Raw genomic sequence first — 25603 nt, forward strand, 5'->3', positions numbered from 1 at the left:
TGTAAAGAAAGCAATAAATGACAAAAAGAAAACATATAAAACACTAAAACAGGAGGGTAGCACGGAAGCACTGAAAAACTATAAGGAAAAAATAGAACATGTAAAAAACAAATAAAAGCGTCCAAACTAGAGACCGAGAGATTAATTGCCAAAGAGAGTAAAACTAACCCTAAAATATTCTTCAATTATATAAATGCTAAAAAGTATAAATCTGAAGGTGTCGGCCCTTTAAAGAGTAATGAGGAGGAGTCGCAGAGAGCGACGAGGAGAAAGCAAAGCTGTTAAATATTTTTTTTTTCTCCAATGTATTCACTGAGGAAAATAAACTGTCAGATGACATGCTGAATGTTGAAATAAATTCCCCATTAAAAGTGTCCTGTCTGACCCAGGAAGAAGTACAACAGCGACTTAAAAAGATTAAAATAGACAAATCGCCAGGACCGGATGGCATACACCCTTGTATCCTAAGGGAACTAAGTAATGTCATAGCGAGACCCTTATTTCTGATATTTGCAGACTCTATACTGACAGGGAATGTCCCACAGGATTGGCGCATGGCAAATGTGGTGCCAATATTCAAAAAGGGTCCAAAAACAGAGCCTGGTAACTGTAGGCCGGTAAGTTTAACATCTGTTGTGGGTAAACTTTTTGAAGGTTTTCTGAGAGATGCTATGTTAGAGCATCTTAACGGAAATAAGCAAATAACGCCATATCAGCATGGCTTCGTGAGGGATCGGTCATGTCAAACTAATTTAGTTTCTATGAGGAGGTAAGTTCTAGACTTGACAGTGGCGAATCAATGGATGTCGTGTATCTGGACTTCTCCAAAGCATTTGACACTGTACCACATAAAAGGTTAGTATATAAAATGAGAATGCTCGGACTGGGAGAAAACGTCTGTATGTGGGTAAGTAACTGGCTCAATGATAGAAAACAGAGGGTGGTTATTAATGGTACATACTCAGATTGGGTCACTGTCACTAGTGGAGTACCTCAGGGGTCAGTATTGGGCCCTATTCTCTTCAATATATTTATTAATGATCTTGTAGAAGGCTTGCATAGTAAAATATAAATTTTCACAGATGACACTAAACTGTGTAAAGTAATTAACACTGAAGAGGACAGTATACTACTACAGAGGGATCTGGATAGATTGCAGTCTTGGGCAGATAAGTGACAGATGAGGTTTAACCCTGACAAATGTAACGTTATGCACATGGGAAGGAATAATGCAAGTCACCCGTGTCACGGATGAGCCGCGAGAATATTGAACTGTCCTCCCAATATTATCAATATTACTCTGCCTTATTAAACAGTAATTATTTCCCTAGGCCCCAGAACCTACAATTTGATTATTCAGAGCGTCTTCTTCTGTTGTACCCAGAGAACAACATAGTCCTTTTGTTCAAGTCAGTCAATAGATGCCTAGCAGATAACGCAATTACAGCTGGCTTCCTATGGTTGACAAAAGAACTTCTCTTCCTGAAGAGATATCACAGCTAGGTGTGAAGACGGCACCTGGGGGGAGCCGATTGGTGTCGCTGCTATCAGGATCTGTAAGCTGGCTTGCTGCAGACAAGCCGGCACCAAGGTTTCCCAGACTGAAACATGAATCTGAGATATGATTTTTACCTTTTTAAGAGAGCCCATGCATCTTACGGACGTAAAAATTACATCATCGTGTCACTCAGAAGTCACTGGACGTTTACATAGGACAAACATAACTCTGAGATGTGCCCAGGTAAAGTTATGGTGTTACCCCATCATAGAACCAGTTATAATAGTAATGTTTGGTATCCCTGAACTCCATATTTTGTAGGGAATGTGAATATGTGCTTGTTACTTGTGTACAGCGGAGACATCCCACGATATGGCACATGCCATATTTCAGAACTGACATTCACCTCAGGAATACAGCCGGCCCCAGCAGGCGGACTCTCAATTCCCCGCCTTGATTCTGAGACCCTTTATAACACATCTAGAATCTGCTAAAGGAGTTCTCCACTTTTAACAACACCTAAAGAGGGCCTCAGCCAGAGAACCTGTGGGCTGTAGGCATATTACACTGGACAAAGGCTTCTTGGACTTGACCCCTGCAACGGACTATTTCCCCAACGGACATCTTTTCTGCGGAAACTAAGTATTTTCTTTCTTTTCTCTCTTTTTGTTTATTGGACTATACTCTCCTTGATTATTGTGTTAATAATTACTGTGCATCGTGATAATTTGTATTGTATATAGATATATAATAAATGACCTCCAAGTCATTTCTCTAGCCATATGCCTGTTTTCAAACACTGCAAAAACTTACCCTAGCCTCTCCGAAGGGAAAGCTACTCGGTTGTGTTATCTAGATAGTGGGGTCCTTGCTCCCATAAATTGCAAGGTGGTGGCAGTTAAACTACCCTGTGTGTAGTTCCGGTCCAGTTCGTCGCACGCTTACTTGCGGTCAATCGGAGGTCCACTCCCTGCGCTTTCAGCCTATCAACTGTACGGACTCAAGTTAGACTGTCGGTGTGCTGGAAGTGGCTGGGGGGCCTGTTTGCGGATTTACCACTAGGGGGCGCTGTGACGGTTTCGTGACGTATTGTGGCCGCGGCGGTCGCAGTTCGTCACAACCCGTACTTATTAAATGGTAAAACACTCGGTAACACTGACATGGAAAAGGATCTAGGAATTTTAATGAACAGCAAACTAAGCTGCAAAAAACAGTGTCAGGCAGCTGCTGCCAAGGCCAATAAGATAATGGGTTGCATCAAAAGGGGCATAGATGCCCGTGATGAGAAAATAGTCCTATCACTTTACAAATCATTAGTCAGACCACACATGGAGTACTGTGTACAGTTCTGGGCTCCAGTGAACAAAGCAGACATAGCAGAGCTGGAGAGGGTCCAGAGGAGGGCAACTAAAGTAATAACTGGAATGGGGCAACTACAGTACCCTGAAAGATTATCAAAATTAGGGTTATTCACTTTAGAAAAAAGACGACCGAGGGGAGATCTAATTAATATAAATAAATATATCAGGGGTAAGTACAGAGATCTATCCCATGATCTATTTATCCCCAGGACTGTGACTGTGATGAGGGGACATCCTCTGCGTACACAAACATAGAAGAGGATTCTTTACGGTAAGAGCAGTGAGACTATGGAACTCTCTGCCTGAGGAGGTGGTGATGGGGAGTACAATAAAGGAATTCAAGAGGGGCCTGGATGTATTTCTGGAGCGTAATAATATTACAGGATATAGCTACTAGAGAGAGAGATCGTTGATCCAGGGAGTTATTCTGATTGCCTGATTGTAGTCGGGAAGGAATTTTTTATTCCCCTAAAGTGAGGAAAATTGGCTTCTACCTCACAGGGTTTTTTTTTTGCCTTCCTCTGGATCAACTTGCAGGATGACAGGCCGAACTGGATGGACAAATGTCTTTTTTGGCCTTATGTACTATGCTACTATGTTACTATGTTTACCTTCCCTCCAGTTTTCAGTCACCTTTTCAAGTGCTATATATTTTAAGCCACATGGATTACTGTTGCAATGTTTTTTAAAGTGATCGGATAGACTGTGTTTTTCATATCCTTTTTTTATATTATTAATGTTATTATAGATTTATGAATTTATTGTAAAAATTATCTGGGGGATTTATAATACTTGATTACATGTGATTAAATGTTTTTACGTCTACATCTGCAATCGGGTTCTAAGGATACTAAACAGTGGTACAACGTCCCTATATAGCATAATCCTGCAGACCACACGACTAGATCCGTCGCGCCAAGCCACCCTAAAGACACATGGTTTACAGGTCCTGCGTTCCTGTACCGTTCAACGTCTTGCAACATTGGATCCGACACATTCGAATTGGTAGACCCAGAAGCCGATGAAGAAATCTGACCTGAAGTATCTGCTCTACGCACAGTGACTGTGAGCCACCAAAGCAAATCCCAGTTTCAACAGGTTCTCCACCTGGATGTTGCTCTTTTGTGCTATATCCTGTGTAGCTCATACAGCTTAGACATCACCAGTGAGCCAGAAGCCCTGCAAAGGTTGGCATCACTGCAAACATGCCTTTACCGCTCCCAATCTGGAAAGGTCCAAGAACATAATAATTTGCATGATACAATGTGAATGTTATAATAAGGAAATAGACTACCTAAGAAAAAGTCAAACAGTCTCCAAAGATAGCTCTTTGGAAAAGCTGGATCCCATTATTTACCTACATGGGTCGCTATGAAAGAAGGACCCAGTGGTGGTGTCTGTTGACGCCAGACGAGGAGTGTTCTGTCCCAACACAGGGAGATTCATTTCAGTATCATTACAGATCACATCTGCTGTATTTCTGTAGATACTAGTTAGGTTATATATCTGTAAAGAATAAATCAAGGCAACTGGACGTACTGTAGATTTCTTGAAAACGTTTGACTCGTTCTTCCAATGAGCTTTCTCAATTCTGAGTGATTGTACAAAAATTCTGGGAATAAATATGTAACTGAATCCACATCTGGTAATTAGACCCAGCATTGGGTCAAAGGTGTTGATCCTATTATCCTAATTGGAGTCAGTAGGTGATAAAGACTTCCCAGAAAAAGGTGTCAAGACAGCATTGTATGTGGCAAACAATAGATGTCTAACCCTCCCCCCACCTCTATTCAAGCTTGCCACATACAATGCTGTCTTGACAGATTTATTCTTTACAGATATATACCATGACCTGGATAAATAAGAACCTTCACAGACATAGTTAGGTTATAGCACCATCTAGCAGTCTTAAAACTGTACTACACTTTGTCTCTTAATAAAGATTATTGTATTGTTGGGAGGTGAAAAGCATTGTGGGAGTGTAGTGTATTTTGGGAAAGAGAAGCCCAGTCTCCATGTTACAGGACATCAGCAGAGCCGTCTCCTGCATATCTTCTTCTTAAACGCCACCATCCTTTTTCAAGTATATCTGGTAAGACATATACCTTTGTTTCAGGGACAGTATGTTATTCAGAGCTGTTCAAGTACTTGTAGTGTTACTCAGGGAAGGAGTTGTAACTGTTAGATGCTAAACATGCAATCCATGTATAGGCAGCCATTTTTGTCATAAGCATCAGGTCTCACCACAATGACATTGACAACGGTGGTCTTTTCCGAGTACTGCAGACCCACCAGGTTGAGCTCCATCTCCTCCTTCCAAAATAAAGCCTTGAAACAGCCCAAAAGCTTGCTAAATAGGGCCAACATGATAGTACCCATGCTGGGAGGGCAAGACACGATCCAGACCTCGTGGCAAGCTGCCCTTAAGAGTCCTCACTGGCTTCGTACCACAAAGTGTTCAGACGGGCAGAGAACAGCATCACTTCCAGGGTACAGAGGCAGTGTTAGATGGCTAGCATAAGCCTGAATCTGCCAAAAAGATGTAGAATGAATCAGATGTGAACTCAGGACTAACATACACAGCACCCATTTTAAAAGCGATCAGCACTGTCAAGTTTGACCGCTTCTATGATGTGACCAATATACAGCGGTAATTAAGAAACTGTGGTATTGCCATATCTTAATACCGCTATGTATGGTAGATACCAGTTTATTGCCCAACCCTCTGCCCATATTGAAAAGGAGCTGTAGAACATTCATAAGTAATAGACCAGTTACGTCTACTTCTGTTGTGGGAAAAATGTTTGAAAGACTCTTAAAGGGACTATATACAGAAGTATGTGAATGTAAATAATATAAGTGATAACAAACATGGGTTTACCAAGGACAGAAGTTGTCAGACTAACCTGCTTTGTTTTTATGAGGAAGTGAGTAGTAGCCTGGACAGAGGGGCGGATGTGGATGTGATTAAAAGAAATGCGTGAAATAGATCGCTCTGTGTGTAATGAATCTATATAATACAGTGAGGAACAGAAGTATTTGACCACCCTGTGATTTTGCAAGTTCTCCCACTTAGAAATCACGGAGGGGTCTGAAATTCACATTGTAGGTGCATTCCCACTCAGACAGAATAAAAAAATAAAAAATAAAAAATAAGGAAATCACATTGCATGATTTTTTAAAGAATGTATTTGTCTTGCACTGCTGAACATAAGTATTTGAACACCTGAGAAAGAATTCTGTCTCTCAAAGACCTGTTACTGTGCCTTTAAAAAGTCCACCTCACCTCTACTCCACTCATTAATCTAACTTAGTAGCACCTGTCTGAGCTCTTTAGAGACAGTCAGACGCCAACTATCATGGGCAAGACCAAAGAGCTGTCAAAAGACACCAGAGACAAAATTGTGGACCTCCACAAGGCTGGAAAGGGCTAAGGGGCAATTGCCAAGCAGCTTGGTGAAAATAGATCAACTGTTGGAGCAATTGTTTGAAAATGGAAGAGGCTAAAGACGACTGTCAGACTCCCTTGGACTGGGGCTCCATGCAGGATCTCACCTTGTGGGGTTTCACTTATGATAAGAAAGGTGAGGAATAAAAACTCACTGAAAAAAGACCTAAACCGGTGGAAATGCTCCAAACCCAGACACTGTAGCGCGTCTATAACCAGGTGATCAATTCCTCCACATGCAGTCCACAGACAACAGCAATCCCCAGCAAAAAATGCGTACAATGGAGGATGCCGGTGCGGACCGCATGCACCACAAGGACATCTTACACAAAATGATACATTGTGCAGATGAAAAAATATACAGTACAGACCAAAAGTTTGGACACACCTTCTCATTCAAAGAGTTTTCTTTATTTTCATGACTATGAAAATTGTAGATTCACACTGAAGGCATCAAAACTATAAATTAACACATGTGGAATTATATACATAACAAAAAAGTGTGAAACAACTGAAAATATGTCATATTCTAGGTTCTTAAAAATAGCCACCTTTTGCTTTGATTACTGCTATGCACACTCTTGGGATTCTCTTGATGAGCTTCAAGAGGTAGTCACCTGAAATGGTCTTCCAACAGTCTTGAAGGAGTTCCCAGAGATGCTTAGCACTTGTTGGCCCTTTTTGCCTTTATGTATATGGAATGTGCCACTTAATTTTGTTGGTAACATTCTTTTGCACCTGGTAGCTTCTGTGTCACATGGTCTGTTGTGGGTGCGGCTCATAGCTTTATTTTACCTCACATCATTGGTGATACCACTATGGAGGCATGTGAGAGCCTAGAGTTAATTTCTAGCATTGTTCAGAACCTGTTCACACACTACAGGCGTTTTAGTGGTAGGATCCCATGCATGCTGAGACACCGTGATGTGGTGCATGAGGGGCTCAGATATGTTCCTGACTGGAAGATATTGGCAAAGTTCTCAGCTTTTAACATCAGCTTGAGGAATTAGCTAGTATTGTCCGTTGCGTATCATTTTGGTGCATTTTCTGCAGTGATTACGGTGAGGAATAAGCCTAGAACTACAAGGGAGGAGCTGGTCAATTATATGAAAAGAGCTGGGACCACAGTTTCAAAGGTCACTGTCGGTAGAACACTACGCCGTCATGGTTTCAAATCATGCACTGCACGGAAGGTTCCTCTGCTCAAATCATCACATCTCCAGGCCCATCTGAAGTTTTCCAATGACCATCTGGATGAAGTCATGTCGTCAGATGAGACCAAAGTATAACTTTTTGATCTAATCTTCACTCGTCGTGTTTGGAGGATAAGTTGCATCCCAAGAACACCATCCCTACTGTGAAGCATGGGGGTGGTAACATCATGCTTTGTGGGTGCTTTTCTGCGAAAGGACAGGACAACTGCACTGTATTAAAGGGAACCTGTCATGTGGATATTTGATTATAATCTAATTATATACAATCATTATCTACTAAAAAGTACCTTAGATGTATTCACTTACTGGTGTGACAGATGGTTACCTCATAATATACACACAAAGATATCGCATGCTAATGAGCTGATTTGAGTCCAGAGTGACGTCAGTGAGTCCAGCGTTTATTTTTTTTTAATTCAGAGCTATAGTCACTCTCCTGCCCACCTGCTGCTGACTCATATGGAAAAAAAACTGTCAATAAGCAGCAGGCAGGCGGGGAGAGTCAGGAGCTCATGAATATTCAGGACTCATCATTATATGCTGGAGCTTTTCAATACAAGATGTTGGCAGATTGACCCAGCATTTTGCTAAGAGAATCAGTCACTTATTTATGTTGCCCTTAGTTAGGACACCATAAAACTGGTGACAGGTTCCCTTTAAGGAGAGGATGAATGGGGCCATTTATTGTGAGATTTTGAGCAACAACCTTCTTCCCTTAGACAGAGCATTGAACATGGGTCGTGGCTGGGTCTTACAACATGACAACGACCTGAAGCACACAGCCAGGATAACCAAGGAGTGGCTCCGTAAGAAGCATATCAGGGTTCTGGAGTGGCCTAGCCAGTCTCCGGACCTAAATCACATAGAACATCTTTGGAGGGAGCTGAAACTCCATGTTGCTCAGCGACAGCCCTGAAACCTGACAGATCTAGAGGAGATCTGTGTGAAGGAGTGGGCCAAAATCCCTGTTGCAGTGTGTGCAAACCTGGTCAAGAACTACAGGAAACATTTGACCTCTGTAATTGCAAACAAAGGCTTCTGTGCCAAATATTAACACAGATTTTCTCAGGTGTTCAAATACTTATGTTCAGCAGCGCAAGACAAATTCTTTAAAAATCATACAATGTGATTTCCTTTTTTTTTCTTCTTTTTTTAATTGTGTCTCAGAGTGGAAATGCACCTATAATGCGAATTTCAGACCCCACCGTGATTTCTAAGTGGGAGAACTTGCAAAATCGCAGAGTGTTCAAATACTTCTGTTCCTCACTGTATACGAGTTTCCCTTTTTGAAATGAATTACTGAAATTAACTTTTCAGTGATATTCTAATTTATTGAGATGCACCTGTAAGCAAACCACTAGGGTCTATCCATTCACCAAATACATCATCTACAGGATTAGCAAATCTGCCCGCCCTACCCTAAGGGTGCCTGCACTCGATGCAGATTACATAGTAAAATCCTCAGTGTAATACAGTACCAGCAAAGAGCATGAGATTATACAAATCTACATTTTTGCTTTTATCTCAAGTGCGGAAACTGACCTGCTGATCTGCAGCATGTCAATTGTTGCATTTTCCTTGTGCGGATTTCACCTTTCTCAATGATCTACAGCGAATTCACATAACAAAACAAACTGCGATAAAGAGTTCGGATTTGTATGTGTTTTTGACATGTATTTAATGCAGATTTTCTGCACATAAATCTGCACCTTGTGCAGCCACCCTAACAGTTACTGGGGAGTCAAATTCTCCACAACTGCGCTACAAATTTGTCACTAAAATACAGGTTTCAATATATAAAATGATCTGTATGCTTTCTTCTGACAGCAGTTGTGCTTTCAATGCTACATTCTGGGATATATATTTGTATTTGGGTCGGCTCAAGATAAGTGCGCCTACCTACCTACTATGCTAAGCAGTAGGGGTATGCCTAGACTGCTGTACGGAGGGTAGGCTAAAGGGGCCCACCCCATTGAGTAGTTAGAATAAAAGGGTACTTGGGAGGGTGGGGCAGAAACAAGCCGCCGGTAAGATGAGGCGGCTGTGGCTTATAAGCAGTATAGCCCCGCCTCCCCTCACACAAATGCAGCAAATAGCTATTTGCCTATAACATTTATTCGGGTCGGCTCAAGATAAGTACGCCTACCTACCTACTATGCTAAGCAGTAGGGGTATGCCGAGACTGCCGTACGGAGGGTAGGCTAAAGGGGCCAAAAATAACAAACATAGCTCAGGGCAATAGTGTTATTAACAAAATTACAATACCAGATTCCTGAAAGCATTAAACATTTCACACTACGGATTTGGTATATATCGTGCATAACAAGCCGACTGCCATCTGCCTAGCTTCTTAATAACATGCACTGAGACGTTGTGCTTGGAGGCAGCGAAGCTGCACCAGTGCGAAGGGAATGCCCTGTGATGGAACTGGGACTGACCCAGACATTCCTCAACAATATTCGGATGAATTTAAGAAAGTTCTGACAACGCAAAGGCACAGAACCCAGCCTTCGCAGAAGAGCATCCCCTGGTGTTGCTTCGGAAAAGCACGTCCAATCCTGCACTGCCATAACTGGGCACCACTTATTACCAGTGGGGAAGTATCTAACCTCTGTGAGCGGACCCGCTCAGGCCGTCTTTGTGGACGTTAAAGTAAGAACTTAGCATGACTCATCCCATGACAGCTGATCCTTCCTCAGATAGCTCTTGCATGTTGTGGCGCAGGTGAACTCGCCTAGTCTGAGGAAGCCGTAGAAGGCTAGGTACATGGTTGTCTTGATCAATAAACTAACGTGCTTACTGAAGGGGTTTTGCATAGTCTATCTGAAAGCAATCTGAACATTGACCCTGTAAATGGCTGTCGTGTATGGCGGGCAATGGCGGACCCCTTCTGGATACCCATCAGTAGCATTCTAATTGGATGGGCTGAAAACAAGGAGGGTAGATTAGGATGCATTAGATACAAATGATGTTGAATCCCAGCCGGGTATAACTTAATAGTGCTAAATGACAGCTTGTGAGAGTGGCAAAAAATGCAGCAAAGGCCAGTAGGTAAGAGATATTGGCCACTCCTGCCGAAGAATGGGTTCTCTTAAAATTACAGAACGAGCTCCGTGCCTTCTTATATATCCTTAGGGTGTTACAGGACAGGGCTTTAGTCATAAGGGACCTGGCGGTGGCGAGATGAACCGTTAGTCCATCACTAGCTGGTCGAGCCTGGGCACTGGTGATGGTACGCGGTCTGCTTGTGGAGAGACCTGCAAAAAGAGAAGAGCCAATAGCCCTATACGGAAACCTGCGGAAAGACCATTGATCAGACTAAAGGCTAAGAAACTCTGGTATGTTGAGTTTCTATTCAACCTCACGTCCTTAGATTTGAGGACCACGAGACCTCCCCACAGACTATGGTCTTGTTGTCTGGCGCCTCATGAGCTGTTATGAGTAAGGACGCCAAGTTCACGTCCTTGCCGTCAATTATTTCTTGTCGAATGTTGGCTGGAACGAAATGGAACAATAGGGGGTACAGAACCTGACCCACCAGCAACACTAGCCTGGAGGCTAGAAGAACCTGCCGGACTTTGGCACACCAAACGGGCAGCTGTATCGCCTGCCTCGATCGACTCTAGCCTGAAATTTCAACATTGATGATGCATGGAGTTGATGGCCGGGTACAGTTGCATAAGCGAGGTCTGAATAGTGTCCATGCACACCACCTGCGGATTTTGGACCTCCAGAACTGAAGACAGAAGACGGAACAGTTCCGCCTTCCTTGCAGAAGCTGGAAATTGAATTCCACTTTTGGATAACTCTGCCATCAACTTGGGTACAGTCCATTACCTTACTGATGGTGTGGAGTCTCTTGCGGAATGTGACACCATGCTCCCACGGGATGATGATGTATCGCCCATGAATGATTCTTGAGACATCCTACTAAAACACAACATGATTAATGCAGAAGATGAATACCCAACACCAGTTTGTGCCATTCACCAGTATCACGGACCGCCGATGTGCCAAGAACCGCCGTACCAGCACACGACATGCCGACCAGCATGCAGAGCACCCCTTCACCGAAGTGACGGAATATGGGAAGATGTGTACATAGCAGTATATAATGTGACCTAAGTAGCCTTGCAAGCCCCGAACGAGTGTAGACTGAGACATGCGCTTTTTCACACATATCGGCAGCAAGACATGTAGTGGCTGTGATCACAAAGCCAGCGCAGGCGCAGCTGATGCCGCCTCAGCGATGTTTATGGGACGCAGGTGCAGTATCATTGTGGCCACTGGGAGTGCAGCGCAAGGTATCCTGCCCATGCCCAGAAGCTGCAAGTGAGGCCGATGCCCATAGCTTTCTATTGGGCATGCGCGGGATCTCGGAGCGTTGGGGACAGCAGAAGCCACCCAGCGAAGTGAATATTGATGAGCTGGCAGCACTTGAAAACAGTGGAGCTGAAACGCCGCCCCTTGGGCGCAAAGGAGAACGATTCTATCAGGTTATCAAACATGATTTTACTGTGTTTATAAGGTGGACAGGGAGTATACTAATGTTTTTAATACACATTAGAAGATATATATATATATATATATATATATATATATATATATATATATATATATATATATATATATATCTCTATCTATATATCTAAATATGCTTATTGGGCCTGTCAGTGTCTCTTTATTTTTCATATTTTATTTATATTTTTCCTTAGTTTTATTTTTTTCCTTTTTTGAACATGTTAAAAACAGAGTATTAGCAACTGTAACAACCCCCTAGTCTTAAATCTACTCCCGTAATGCACAATAGCTTACTTTGACCCTGATGCCAAATGTGTCTACTAAGAATAGCTGCGTCTGCTGGGACAAAGCCGTGCATCGGATGGATAGAAGGAGCCACGAACCTTTGGACGCATATATGAAAGAAAAACCTGTAGACAATTGACCCAATAATTGATAAGTAAAGCACTGCTTGAGATTACCCCACTAGAGAAGATGATGGGCAATCAACTTGCGACACATGCTGCAGAACCTTAAAGAGACCCTTTGTATTTGTTTTATTATTTGATTTTATTTTTTCCCAACCCAAACTCCCATATATTTTTTTTTTATTGAACCACTATGATCTGCTGCCTGGAGGTTGCAGCAGACCAGATGAATCAAGAGCCTACCAGAAGAAAAACAGCCTTGCATGCACTCCTGCCTCACTAAGAGCACGGCGGCCGGTGCTTATACATTACAATGTGTTTACAATGTGTCGAGAGCGGAGTCGTGCTGACTCCTGCAACCTGAGAGACTGCCGCGTGGGGAGCCGATGCTGCCAGGCAGAAACGTTCCGGTTGCTCCCTTACCTAAAGGAGCTGACACACCGCCGGCCAGACAGAGGATGAAAGACCGCAGTAAGTCACTTACATTCATGAATAAGGAAAAGCAAAGTAACCAAGGTCCCTGGTCAGCCAGACATAAGCCTGATGGGACTGAATATAACCCCGTCCTATGATGTAACAATACCGGATATACATATAAAACACTCCTCGTTATTTTTAACCCCTCTACCGCTGGAAGACGTGAACGCTGGGATGTAGACATTGATGTAGATGAGAGGCAGAGACCGTATACTCACGTGCGTACAGGCGCCCGGAAGTGATGCAGAAACAAGCCGCCGGTAAGGTGAGGAGGAGGCTGCGGCTTATAAGCAGTATAGCCCCGCCTCCCCTCACACAAATGTGGCAAATAGCCATTTGCCTATGACATTATATATATATATAATAATTTTTTTTTTTTTTTTTTTATTCAACTCCTTGATTAACTCGTTCCTGGGGGAAATGGAGAAAAAAAATATATATTCCACTATTGTTTTTTGTGTTCTAAATTTTGTGCTGTTCACTAAGGAGCATAAGTAACCCATTACCTTCAGGCTACAGTCACACGAACGTATTTTATTTCCGTTCAGTTTTTTTTTTTTTGAGGATAGGATGCAGACCCATTCATTTCAATGGGTCCACAAAAAATGCGGAAAGCTCACCATGTGCTATCCGCATCCCCAAAAATCTAATAGAACATGTCCTATTCTTGTCAGTTTTGCGGACAAGGATAGGCATTGTTACAATGGATCTGCAAAAAAAACAGATGCCACTTCTAGTAGAAATAATACAGGAATGGCACATCAGAGCCATAAGACTATATGCTCCAGAATTGTTAATACATGAAGATATTAAACCAGGAATATCAGGAGTGGTGAAAGGTCCTTTTTAACAAATCAATATGCAGAGACGGATTTTAGAAATATACAGTGTTTTATTTTAAACTAAACTTACAAGTGCTGAATAAGGTTTCCGTTAACCTTGGAAGAACATTGGCCTAAACTTGTAAAGAATGATTGGACTTGCACTGGTAGAACATACTGAAGACGAAGGTATGGCAAACAATGTATGCCATCAGAAATAGTAGACCACATAGTGTGGTATTGCTCCATGGCAGCATATTTCTGGAAAACAAACAATCTGAAATACTACAATTCTTAAATTCAAAGGGGTTGCCTAGGATTCCTCCCCTCCCCACCGGACCTTTGAAGAGAAAACATACTTTCCTGCTCCCCGGTGGCTGGTTACAGCTCCGTCTTCATAGCGACACTTTGGTCCCCACATGTAAACTTCCACCATAGACTAAGGGCTGTTTCACACGAGTGAGTCCATTACAGGAATGTGTGAATGTGTGAATGTGATCCTCTGCTCTGGTCTTGCAGGAACACACGGCATTATCATGATTTATAATGGTGTGTGCCTCTGCATGACCTTAGACTTCCTTCACACTGGCTTTAGGCTTGTCCAGCAGGAGAACAGCCTGCCGGATCTGTACTGTTTGAACACGTGTGCTGCCGGAAGCCCCATTCACTAAAGTAGAGACAGGCCTGAAATGTGGCCGCAGCTCATTATAGTGAATGGGGCCGGGATTCTGGCAGCACACATGTTCAAACATGCCGGAACAGTCTGCCAGACAAGCCTAATGCCAGTGTGATAGAAGCCTTACTTCTCCAGAAACATAGTGACATAAAGTTGTCAGTATAATCCTGCAGAGGTCAAGCAGAGGCACATAGCATTATAAATCAGTATAATTCCATGCTCTTCTGCAAGTCCAGAACGGAGAATCACGCTCACACACTATGCGATTCCCGCAATGGACTCACTTGGGTGAAACAGCCCTAAAACCTGTATTACGCTGGGTTGCCAGATGATTGCTAATAAGCATTCAAAGGAACTCTCGTTAGCGAAGATCTGCCTTTGTAAAAGTGCCACGATTACCCGATGAACAAGCACACGGTCGCTCATCAGGCAATCGCATATTTTATACAGACACAAAAATCAATGTTTGCCGTCTGCATGGTTGAACCATCTAATCTCGCTACTTGACTGAGGCCAGTCATTGGCTTCTGCAGCACACCTGAAGTTTACATGCAGGAACCGAAGTGCTGTGAAGACACCCTGGAACCTATGAAGCTGGAACTGAGCAGTGGGAAGCAGGTGGAATAAAAAAATAAAAAACACACACACACACGTCCGTTAAAAGTGTATTCCATTTTCAGCAAATAAAGATTATTAGGCTACTTTCACACTAGCATTTTGGCTTTCCATCGTGGGCTCTCAGAAGTGGCCCAAAACGGATCAGTTTTGCCCTAATGCATTCTAAATGGATAAGGATCCGTTCAGAATGCATCAGTTTGGCTTCGTTCAGCCTCCATTCCGCTCTGGAGGCGGACACCAAACAGATCCGTTCTGACACACAATGCAAGTCAATGGGGACGGATCAGTCATGCCTATAGAAGACCTAATACAGCCGGATCCGTTCATGACGAATACATGCGGTTGTATTATTGTAACGGAAGCGTTTTTTGCAGATCCATGACGGAACCGCAAAAAAACGCTAATGTAAAAGTAGCCTTATTTGCAATATCATTTTCTGTATTGATTCTCAATGGTTTTCAAGATCTTTGCTTTCAGTCATTCAATAGCATCGTTTATTGCTTCCACAGAATAAAAATCTGTCCTTGTTATGTTATGGAGACACAGGCGCCCAGTCCCCTGGGGTTACAATACAGTAGTCAGAGCTGTGCCTTAACCACATCACATGACAATGGATAGATTTTATCACTGGAAATAAAGGATCCTGAAAACGGGGACAATACAGGATAATGCTGTCATTTTTCATTATAGAAAAAGTGACCAAAATTGTGGCACAATAGGGACAACCTTGGTATCACGATGAGCAGAGCACAGGGTACGTGTGGTACACAGCATTGTGCACTAATGGTATAGTGATTTGGCATCAGCACAGCATCAAGGAAATTAAAGTCCTACCCAGCATCAGTCTCCTAATCCACTGACTAAATGATGCCACGGCTGGATCTGCCATGCAGATGGGTTGGAGGATCACATACAGCACACAGAAGGCAGAGTACAATATATCCAGAAACTATTGTATTTAACTGCTGTCCTGATAATCAGTAAATCGACAGATGATAACAATCGACTTTATACACTCAAGTGTTTATATACCAGAACTGACATTGACCAGTTTTTCTCAATTTATATATACTTATTAACAACAATACAAAACTAAATTTCTTCAAGAAAAAAAAGTAGAGGAATCAACTTCATCTACAAGGAACAATAAACTAATGGAACATAGTTTGATGCGATTTCTTTTCATCTAAAAATGGCCAAAGGGATTCCCTAATGCCGACTCTGAAGGGTGTCCGCTGCCCAACGCCAAGTGCCTCCAGCCTGGAGCAGTCCAGTTGTGGGTTCCAAGGTCGGGGAGTAGCTCCAACAGGTTCATCTGTGATCTAAACAAATATAAGCACAATTTCCCAATTAACCACTTGTGACCCGGCACTACCTCTGCATTTATCTATCTTATGCTAGAATGCAGCTTCTAGGACTTCCATCAACAAAGAGGCTCAAGGAAAGTCAGAACATGCAAAAAAGTGGAAGAACGATTTAAACCAAGCATCTTGACTTTTTTTTTTTTTTTTTTTTAACAAAAGGTTTACTATGCTATAAACATAATTTTACGCTACTTTCATACATTAATTTGGTTTGCCATTTTATTCTGTGCAAAAGCTGCTAGAGAAAAAACTTTTTTTTCCGCAATCCATGTGATTTTAAAAATGTCATCCTGTGATTTTCAAAAAAGACCACAACAAAAAAACGTTTGTGTCAAAGTTGTATTACTTCAGCAAATGGCATGCATCGTGTAGAGAATGTTAATACAAGTCACTTACTAATGCATTGTGATTGTCCATATTGCTTCCTTTGCTGGCTTGAATCATTTTTCTATCACATTATATACTGCTAGTTTCCAGGACTTTTGGCCACTGCTACAGCGCGATTATGAGGTGTCCGGGACAGGAGCTATGGCGCATGCGTGCTCCCATGGTCCCAGCCACCAGAGAGACCAGAGCTTTTTCCTACATGGAAAACAAGGCCACAGCTGCTGGATTGTAGAGTGGTCGTAACCATGGATACGAGCAGTGTATAATGTGATGGAAAAATGAATGAAGCCAGCAGAGGAGGCAATATGGACACACTAGTAAGTGCCTTGTATTAACCTTCTCTACATGATAAATGCCACTTGCTGAAGCAAGACAACTCCTTTAAGTTTAGACCACAGAAAATAATTCAAACAACAAATCTTTCATAAAGTGCTGACATATTGCTAGAATCCTGAGAGCAAAGGGTATGACCTGATGAGCACAGCAACGCACTCTTGAACTAGGCCACGCTGCGGTTCCCTGCACAGAAGTAGTTAGAGGCCGCTGTGTGGGAAAAAACCTAAAAGGGATGCAGTGCTAGACCAGCAAGTCTCCTTTATTTTCAGGATTGTTGGGGGTGGGTCCTAAAAGGTCAGATCACCACCTATCAAAAATGATAGCATTCCCTATCTATATACAGTGACTGGCTTCAGCAAGGACATATACCAGCATATTATATCTGTTCATTGTGCAAGTTTATGGCAGATTTACAGCATGGAAATAGCAATACACTGCAATAGATGACTACTGCATTATATCGTAACAGCGATCAGACCACTGTTGCATGCGAGATTAAAAGTAAGCAATTAAACAAATAAACTACCGGGGCGTAGCCTGGCCGGCAATGTAAAAGTACGTGCGCTAGAGCTCCCGGGCAGGGCTTGCAAAGATCTGTCACCATCCTTTGGCTGCGGTGATTTAAACAGCCAGGCACCATCAAAATAACAAGAAAGACCTCTCTGTGGCCCCAGGCCGGTATGACCCGCTCTGTCGGGAAGAAAGAGGAGGCGGCGGGACCGACCCCAGCAAAACAACATGGCGCGGCCGTGTCTAATAAAGCAGTGGAGGTCGCACCGCACCCGGAATAATATGCCCATGTCACTCCCACAAAAGAGAACCTCGTACCGGAGGATACTCTGCCTGGAGTGATGGCGGAACAAGCAGCGGATTCGGCCGCTCATGCTACAGAGCGAGACTCCTGCTCCCAAGATGGCGGATCCCACGTGGAGGAGTTGAAGGCAAGTGAAGGGCCCCCCCCACTGAGCATAGTTCACTGCACAGTGCCCAAGTACAACCCTCTATCCCCACTCTCCCGCTGCTGACTGAACCTACTATTAAGGACATATATGCAGCCGTGCACCAATGTAGTGCAGCTCTGATGACCCTTAATGCATCCATTGGGTCCCGCCAAGAAAATGCGTCCTTTATTAGGGCTCTTTCACACTTGCGTTCTTTTGTTCCGGCATAGAGTTCCGTCGTCAAGGCTCTATGCCGGAATGATCCTGATCAGGTTTATCCCCATGCATTCTGAATGGAGAGAAATCCGTTCAGGATGCATCAGGATGTCTTCAGTTCAGGACTGGAACGTTTTTTGGCCGGAGAAAATACCGCAGCATGCTGCGCTTTTTGCTCCGGCCAAAAATCCTGAAAACTTGCCGCAAGGCCGGATCCGGAATTAATGCCCATTGAAAGGCATTAATCCGGATCCGGCCTTAAGCTAAACGTCGTTTCGGCGCATTACCGGATCCAACGTTTAGCTTTTTCTGAATGGTTACCAAGGCTGCCAGGACGCTAAAGTCCTGGCAGCCATGGTAAAGTGTAGTGGGGAGCGGGGGAGCAGTATACTTACCGTCCGTGCAGCTCCCGGGGCGCTCCAGATTGACTTCAGTGCGCCCCACGCGCATGGATGACGTGATCGCATGGACACGTCATCCATGCGCATGGGGCGCTCTGACGTCATTCTGGAGCGCCCCGGGAGCTGCACGGACGGTAAGTATACTGCTCCCCCACTTCCCACTACTACTATGGCAACCAGGGTGTTAATAGCGTCCTGGCTGCCATAGTAACACTGAACGCATTTTGAAGACGGATCAGTCTTCAAATGCTTTCAGTTCACTTGCGTTTTTTCCGGATCCGGCATGTAATTCCGGCAAATGGAGTACACGACAGATCCGGACAACGCAGACAACGCAAGTGTGAAAGAGGCCTTAGACAGGATATCAGGAAAGTTAACGAAAGAATAGCTGAAGCGGAGGGACAAGTAAGCAGACTGGAAGACCAGGTCCCCCCTATGAAACGGGATCTGGCTAAAGTAATACACAACATCAACCCTCCTAATAAATAAAACTGAGCATTTGGAAAATAGATCGCGCCGAAATAACCTTTGCATAGTGGGGGGTCCCTGAAAAAACTGGTGTCCCATGCTGTCCACTTCTTTGAGGACTGGTTCAGAAAGATATTTGGAAAAGACTCTCTTTCTCCCTTCTTTGCTATAGAGAGATGCAAAATAACCGTGGAGCCCCAGTGATGGGTCTTCAACACAGTGAGAGCCAGATATCCCTCAAAGGAAGATAAACCGAGCAAAGGGGTGTTCCCATTACAGAGATCACCAAATCCACCACATTAAGTGGCCCCTATGTCAAGATCCCGCTCTTTTATAAGCTTTAAGGATGTCACAGGGAAGACCTAAGCCAGTTATCCATCCACAGACAGCTGTTTCGGGGTGTTGCCCCTCAGTGTGGAGTAGGATCCTGGCTTGCTATAGAGAAGGCGCACAGAATGCCGTTTCGCCCACCACCTCATCAGGAGGCCCTCCTAGACCAATGTGAATATGGATTTTACATTTTCAAGATAGAGATACCATTCTCCGCAAAGCAAGGGAACGCCAGAATCTATCTATCTATAGATGGACATAAAGTCTCTATTTTTCCTGACTTCTCAGCGGAGGTGCAGAGACGACGTGCACGATTCCTGGATGTTAAAAAGCGACTACGCTCACAGAATATACAGTACTCCATGCTATATCCCTCAAAGCTGCGGATAGTGTTTAAAGGAAAGACCCACTTCTTTGAATCCCTGGTTGGATTGAACAAAAGAAAGCCCTATCCTCCGAAAGTTATGAAAAAAAAGTGGGAAATGCCACGCCTGGGACTTCACCGAGGAAAACCTGGAAGACTCTGGGGACGGGCGGATAAGTATAATGCTTCCTGTCTGCTATGATCCTGTTCTTTTATGGACACCACCGTGCTCCAGAGTAACAATCTGGTGCTATCTTATAACAATGACTTTAGTAGTCATACTTGTGCTGTTACATGTTTAGTTGACATACCAAGAGTTAACTGTGCCAATACGCCATTTGTTATGCTGTTTTATTGCTGCCCGGATGTCTATTACTGAGATCTGATCCGTGAATGCGGATGTGCTACTGCTTTCTATGCTGCGGGTGATAGGAACTTTTCCTGTGCCTCATGTCCTGCTTGGGGACCACCAAAAGTTCTTTTTGTTGGGAATATTATGTTCATTATTTACTTAGGGTTAAGACCTGCAGAGAGATAATACATGCAATTGTTCTTTTGCCATATGGTAAATGCCTTATTTTGATGTCTAGATCATCTTTTCTCTTATGTCTTCCACGGAATGATGGCGGATAAAACTCACATTATAGTATTAAATGTTAGAGGCCTGGGAGATCTCACTAAACGCCAAGCGTTTTTTATGGCCGTTTAGAAGTATCAGCCAACCATAATATGCCTCACTGAGACTCACTTGTCTAAACAATCCCATAGACTGCTTCATAAACCATGGATCTCACAGGCCTTTAATTCCACCTTTTCTACACACGCTAGGGGGGTTAGTGTCCTAGTCCATAGAGCCATTCCCTTTGAGTGTCTATTTTTGGGGTACAATTTCTTCTAATTGCCATGTACATTCCACCGCCATATTCCAGCAGTGCAATAAAAGAAGTAATGACATGGAGAGCTCAAGGCCCACAGGTGCCGATTCTGATGATGGGTGATTTTAACAAATATCTAGATCCTTTTTTGGATAAGTTCCCTAATAACCTAGCAAATGCTGTGGAGACCTCATTGGCAAAGCTACTCAGAGAACTGGACCTGCACAATCTATGGAGAATTAGATTCCCCCAGGAACTGCAATACTCCTGCTTCTCTGTGTCCCATAATTCCCTGTCCAGAATAGATTAGCCCATTGGGTCCCTAGAAGCATTGCCTTATACCTCTGTTATAGAATACCTACCGCGCTGCCTCTCTGATTACTCCCCCATACACACAGAATTGAGTTTTGAAAAAGATAGAGGACGCTGTGGATCAGGGCTCTGGAAACTTGATCCCTTTTGGATACAATTGTTAGATGAGGAAGACCCCCTAACAGAATACATAAGAGAATTCTTTAATTTTAATAAAGGGTCGGCACCCTTAGGGAAAGTATGGGACGCCATGAAAGCATATGCGAGAGGTCTCTATATACAGAAAATTAAAAGATGTAGAATTAAAACTAGGGAACTCAATAAAGCTTTACAGCAGAAGTGATAAGGAGTGAACAATTATATATAATTACACCTTCCCAGCAGTCTGAAGTGACACATTGCTAATGTCAGACAGTTTAAGAGGGTTAATTCTGGTGACAGAAACCCTTTAAGGCTTCCCTGGAGGTCTAAGACAGTCACGAGCCTTCTTGGCTTAGGGTAGAAAAGTGATTCATATTTGATTCCCTGGTGGGGGCAGATAGGGTAGTGCAGAGTGCACTACCCCATCATTAAGAAAATGATCAGAGGGATCAGCTCTACCAAACCCCCCTGACCATATTAGACACAGATAGTTTTTTCTTGTAATAATTTACAGTACTTTCTGACAAAAAAAATGTTGCATTATACTAATATAATATAAAGGGTGCGAACATGATTGAAAATGTACGACAAGCTAAAAACTGTCACTGGAGCGAGATTTAATCTCAAAAACATTCCTTTTAAAACCTCAGCCCACTCAGCTCTAACAAGACAGGAGTTGTCTCTCTTATCCACAGTTCACTCCCTTCTACACGTGCAATGTAAGTGACCCTGGAAGCTACTAAGGAACCTTGGGATTGTTCTCCCAGTGCAACATAACATCCACTGCCTACACAAAACCATGGGGACTCATTAACACAGTAAGGGCCAGTTCAGACTAACTCCATTGGGAAGGTTTTTCACATTTCACAATGAGGTGTGTATTTACCTACCAGGTCTATGCATAAAAGTCCACAACACACACTCCGCATAATGCTTCTGCACCGATATTCATTCCACTGCTTGTGAAGGGGATTTGGAGAACCCCGCAGAAATACTCACACTCCATCTCACATTACTTACTGGTCTCAAGTGTCTGGCGGGAAGGTTGAAAACATCTGCCATGGCACAAGCCATTTCATATTTTGTCATCTGTTCGTTACCAGACCAATGGAAAATGCCGTTTATTGAGGGGTCCTGGGAATGACAAGATGGCAGATCAGTAAAATGTCCAATCCAATAATGTGCATTGTTACAGTCTCATGTAGAGCAGCCACACACATCAGATATCATGCCCACATGCTCGGGGTGTGGGTTCCAAACTCACAAAGATAGAATATTGTTTTGATAATAACGCAATTTTACCTGCAGAATCTCGTGGCCACTGAGCAGGTAAAAACGGAGGACGTGACAGCTAAAGAGCTGAACATGTTTGGTGCTGGGATTACACAGGAAGGCTTTAGGGTACACTACTAGGGTATTTTTTTTTATGAAGGGCAGTAATGCCACAGACTAGATTTTAAATTTTAAGGATGAGCACCATTCATTCTGAACCATCATTTAACTGTACAGATAAGCGCGAGACATGGGAAATGTGCAATAACAATCTGTATGCACCTCTCTGCCCCTGTGATCTTAGAACAAAATCTGTCTGCAGGTCCTAACCTGATGATTTCTCAGAATGCCAGTAAAAAACCGGCAATACTTTTTAAATCCCCCTGCTCCTGCGCTGATGTTCCGGTGGGCTTGCTGGTCCACTCCTGGATATGACTGGAAACGTTCTGCACCTGACCGCCCATAAAATAGAATGGCATCGACTTCTCCATTTTGAGAACCGATACAACATAAGAGCCTGCAGTGTGCGATACCATTCAGTGACGTATCGCAGCCCCTGAACGGTATCTCTTCTATCTCCAGCCTAACACAATATAAAATAATTTTGTTCCATTTTGCAAGCCACTGTTGAGGACGCTCAGTGTTGCTGTCCTGCTGATGATCGCATTGAAAAGCAACAGATGATTACATTCACAGAAATCAATTTGTGCTAAGTGAGATGGAGACTCTTGTCAAGAGCATTGCAGTCACCCAGTCTCCATGAGCAGACGAGTGGATTCTCTCCAGAGACTGAGGAGTTCTTCTACCATGTAACTCCGAAACTGACAGGGCTAAACCCCAGCTGCATAAAGAAATGCTGGTGGGTTAGTTACCCTCCTCTAGACAGGTTCCCTTAGAGGGGCTGTTCGACCCCAAGACAAAACTCACTTACTTATTTACTACTGCTCTGTTTAAGCATGAAGATTTCCGTTCTGGCAGACCGGAAGTGTTGCATCCCGTCCATGGTCACCTACAGCACTGCAGCCATGCACTAGCCTCAGTGGTGACATAAGCCCAAGCCGCATGTGACCGCGGGGGATGTGTCACCATATGGCCAGTGGTGCATGTGACTATGGATGAGGCCTCACTTCTGGGCCACCATAGACAGGAGCTTCAGCGCTCAGTGATGGCGAAAAAGTGGCTACTTTTATGTTTAACACTTTCAAGGCCTAACTAAAACAGGCCCCATTAACCAACATTAGCGCAAATGAATATTCTTTAGTGGTTCTAGCCATATGCAGCCCTATTTTTAAGGAGCCAATTGGTGGATCATGTAGTCTGATGTACTATTCTGAGTCTTGGGGTAGCAGCACAATGGGGAATTTCTCTGATTTTTGTTTTTACTATTTTCACAGGATACTGTATAAAATTTTCGCCTGATTGGCGGCACACCATTTTTCTAACTGGTATGTGTTGAAACTCTGCAAATCTCAGCAAGGGGAGCACGTGAGCTAGTGTTTACAGGATACAATGACAGGGGCTGACACCAATGAACATTAGCTCAGTGTCTTTTTTGTTTCTAGCACAAAGTGAAGGTGTAAGGCCACATGGGCTGATGTCGAACACATTGTGCCCTTACTGGATGCTGTTGGCGAGTGCGACTTTGGGTGAAGCCTCTTGGTCAAGCTCACCCTTCAAATCCACATGAAAGTAAAAGTAATGGAAAAAGTGACATAAAAAGACAACATTTAACTAAATGACCACAAGGGAAGATATCATACACCAATGCAGATTACACCTCAAAGTGGTAACAGGTACACTGTGAAATGCTGCTGAAATGGGAAGATTTCTTTACATATATAGATTATAAGTGGGCAAGGAAGGAGTTCTAGTCACAAAACAGGATGCATCTATGCTGGATGTTCTGCTGTACCTGAAGCTTTCTCTCTGACAACTGTAGACATACACTAGCCACATCCTTCACATATGTGGGAAACCGCTGCAGCCAGTTGTCCATGTTGGCCGATTTGTTACTGTTCTGCACCTTGTCAAACATTATTGTGACAGCACTCTCTTCTATCTTCTCCACGTCTCCGTACAGCACAGGAACTCTGAGCACTGCGGCACCTTCCATCAAAATAACAGAAAACTTGCTTGAATATTTCTTCAATTACAGCACGCTGACTGACCAAAAAACCCGCTCTCACCCTCATTGTTCTGGAGCACTACTCGCTCTCCTTCTAGCTTGGTTTTACCATACAGGTTTAAGGGATTAGGCATAGCGTCTTCTCTGTAAGGAGGGTTTGTTCCATCAAAGACATAGTCTGTGCTAATATAGATAAGGAATGCTCCACCCGCAGCTGCGGAATAGAAGAAAAGGGGAAAATGCTTTACAGAGAAGTGTGAACAGTGGCTCAGCCAAAGGGAGGAGGCATCAAGAAAATGAAGAATACATTTTTGGATGAAAGGGTTTATTCCACCCCATTTTTGACAAAGTGCTTACAGTGTGGGACAGTGGTTGGCTACAGGTCACATGATGTCACTGAAACTGGGTGAACAGAGAACATCGAGGCATGAGAGCAGCAGAAATCTTTGGAAAACCTCCATGGGGCTGGGCAACCCTTCTAACAATTCACATTAGGCAAAAAAAATAATAATAGGTTTAATAGCTTTATCCAAGTGAAAGTGAAAACACCACTATAATGTCAACTGGGTCACAAAATGATGAGGATTTTAAAAGGTACATACACCCCGGAAAAAAATAAAATAAAAAAAACACAACAAAACTAAAACTAACAAGCCAATTAGTATAAAGGGAATAGTGTGGTGTGATGCCCTGAACAGGTATGTGCTTGGGGGTAAAGGGGGTGGATGCAGGATACAAGAGGCTTTTGAGGTGACAATTTGTCTGATTGCACTAAGGAGCTATCAAATCCATGGTTTACATTGAATATGGCTTTTACCAGAATATAGGTAAAATACATTTATTTACAATGTGTTAGGAGTAGGTCAACCAATTACCTGCAACTTTAGCTAGATTTTCAGACGCCCCCACATTTATCAAGGCAGCCAAATCTGGCTGATTCTCCACAATTTCCGGTTTCCTTTCAGCAGCACAATGTACAATCACATGTGGCTGGAAGAAACAAACAATTATTTAGATACAGGAAAGATAT

General features: G+C 43.3%; 1 protein-coding gene across 3 annotated transcripts in view; it reads right to left on the minus strand.

Moving 5' to 3' along the window:
* Window positions 1-15973: 15973 nt before the first annotated feature.
* Window positions 15974-25603, minus strand: part of MAT2B (methionine adenosyltransferase 2B) — an 86443-nt gene continuing 76813 nt past the window's right edge. For all 3 annotated transcript variants that reach the window (XM_044280855.1, XM_044280853.1, XM_044280854.1), the window contains exons 3-7: window positions 25449-25563; window positions 24635-24787; window positions 24361-24554; window positions 22197-22310; window positions 15974-16363 (exon numbers count right to left, since the gene is read on the minus strand). In XM_044280855.1, coding sequence (XP_044136790.1) covers window positions 16193-16363; window positions 22197-22310; window positions 24361-24554; window positions 24635-24787; window positions 25449-25563 — 747 coding nt within the window. In that variant the 3' untranslated portion in view covers window positions 15974-16192. The remainder of the gene's footprint in view (window positions 16364-22196; window positions 22311-24360; window positions 24555-24634; window positions 24788-25448; window positions 25564-25603) is intronic.

The sequence above is a fragment of the Bufo gargarizans genome, chromosome 2 (genome assembly GCF_014858855.1).
Source record: "Bufo gargarizans isolate SCDJY-AF-19 chromosome 2, ASM1485885v1, whole genome shotgun sequence".
NCBI lineage: Eukaryota > Metazoa > Chordata > Amphibia > Anura > Bufonidae > Bufo > Bufo gargarizans.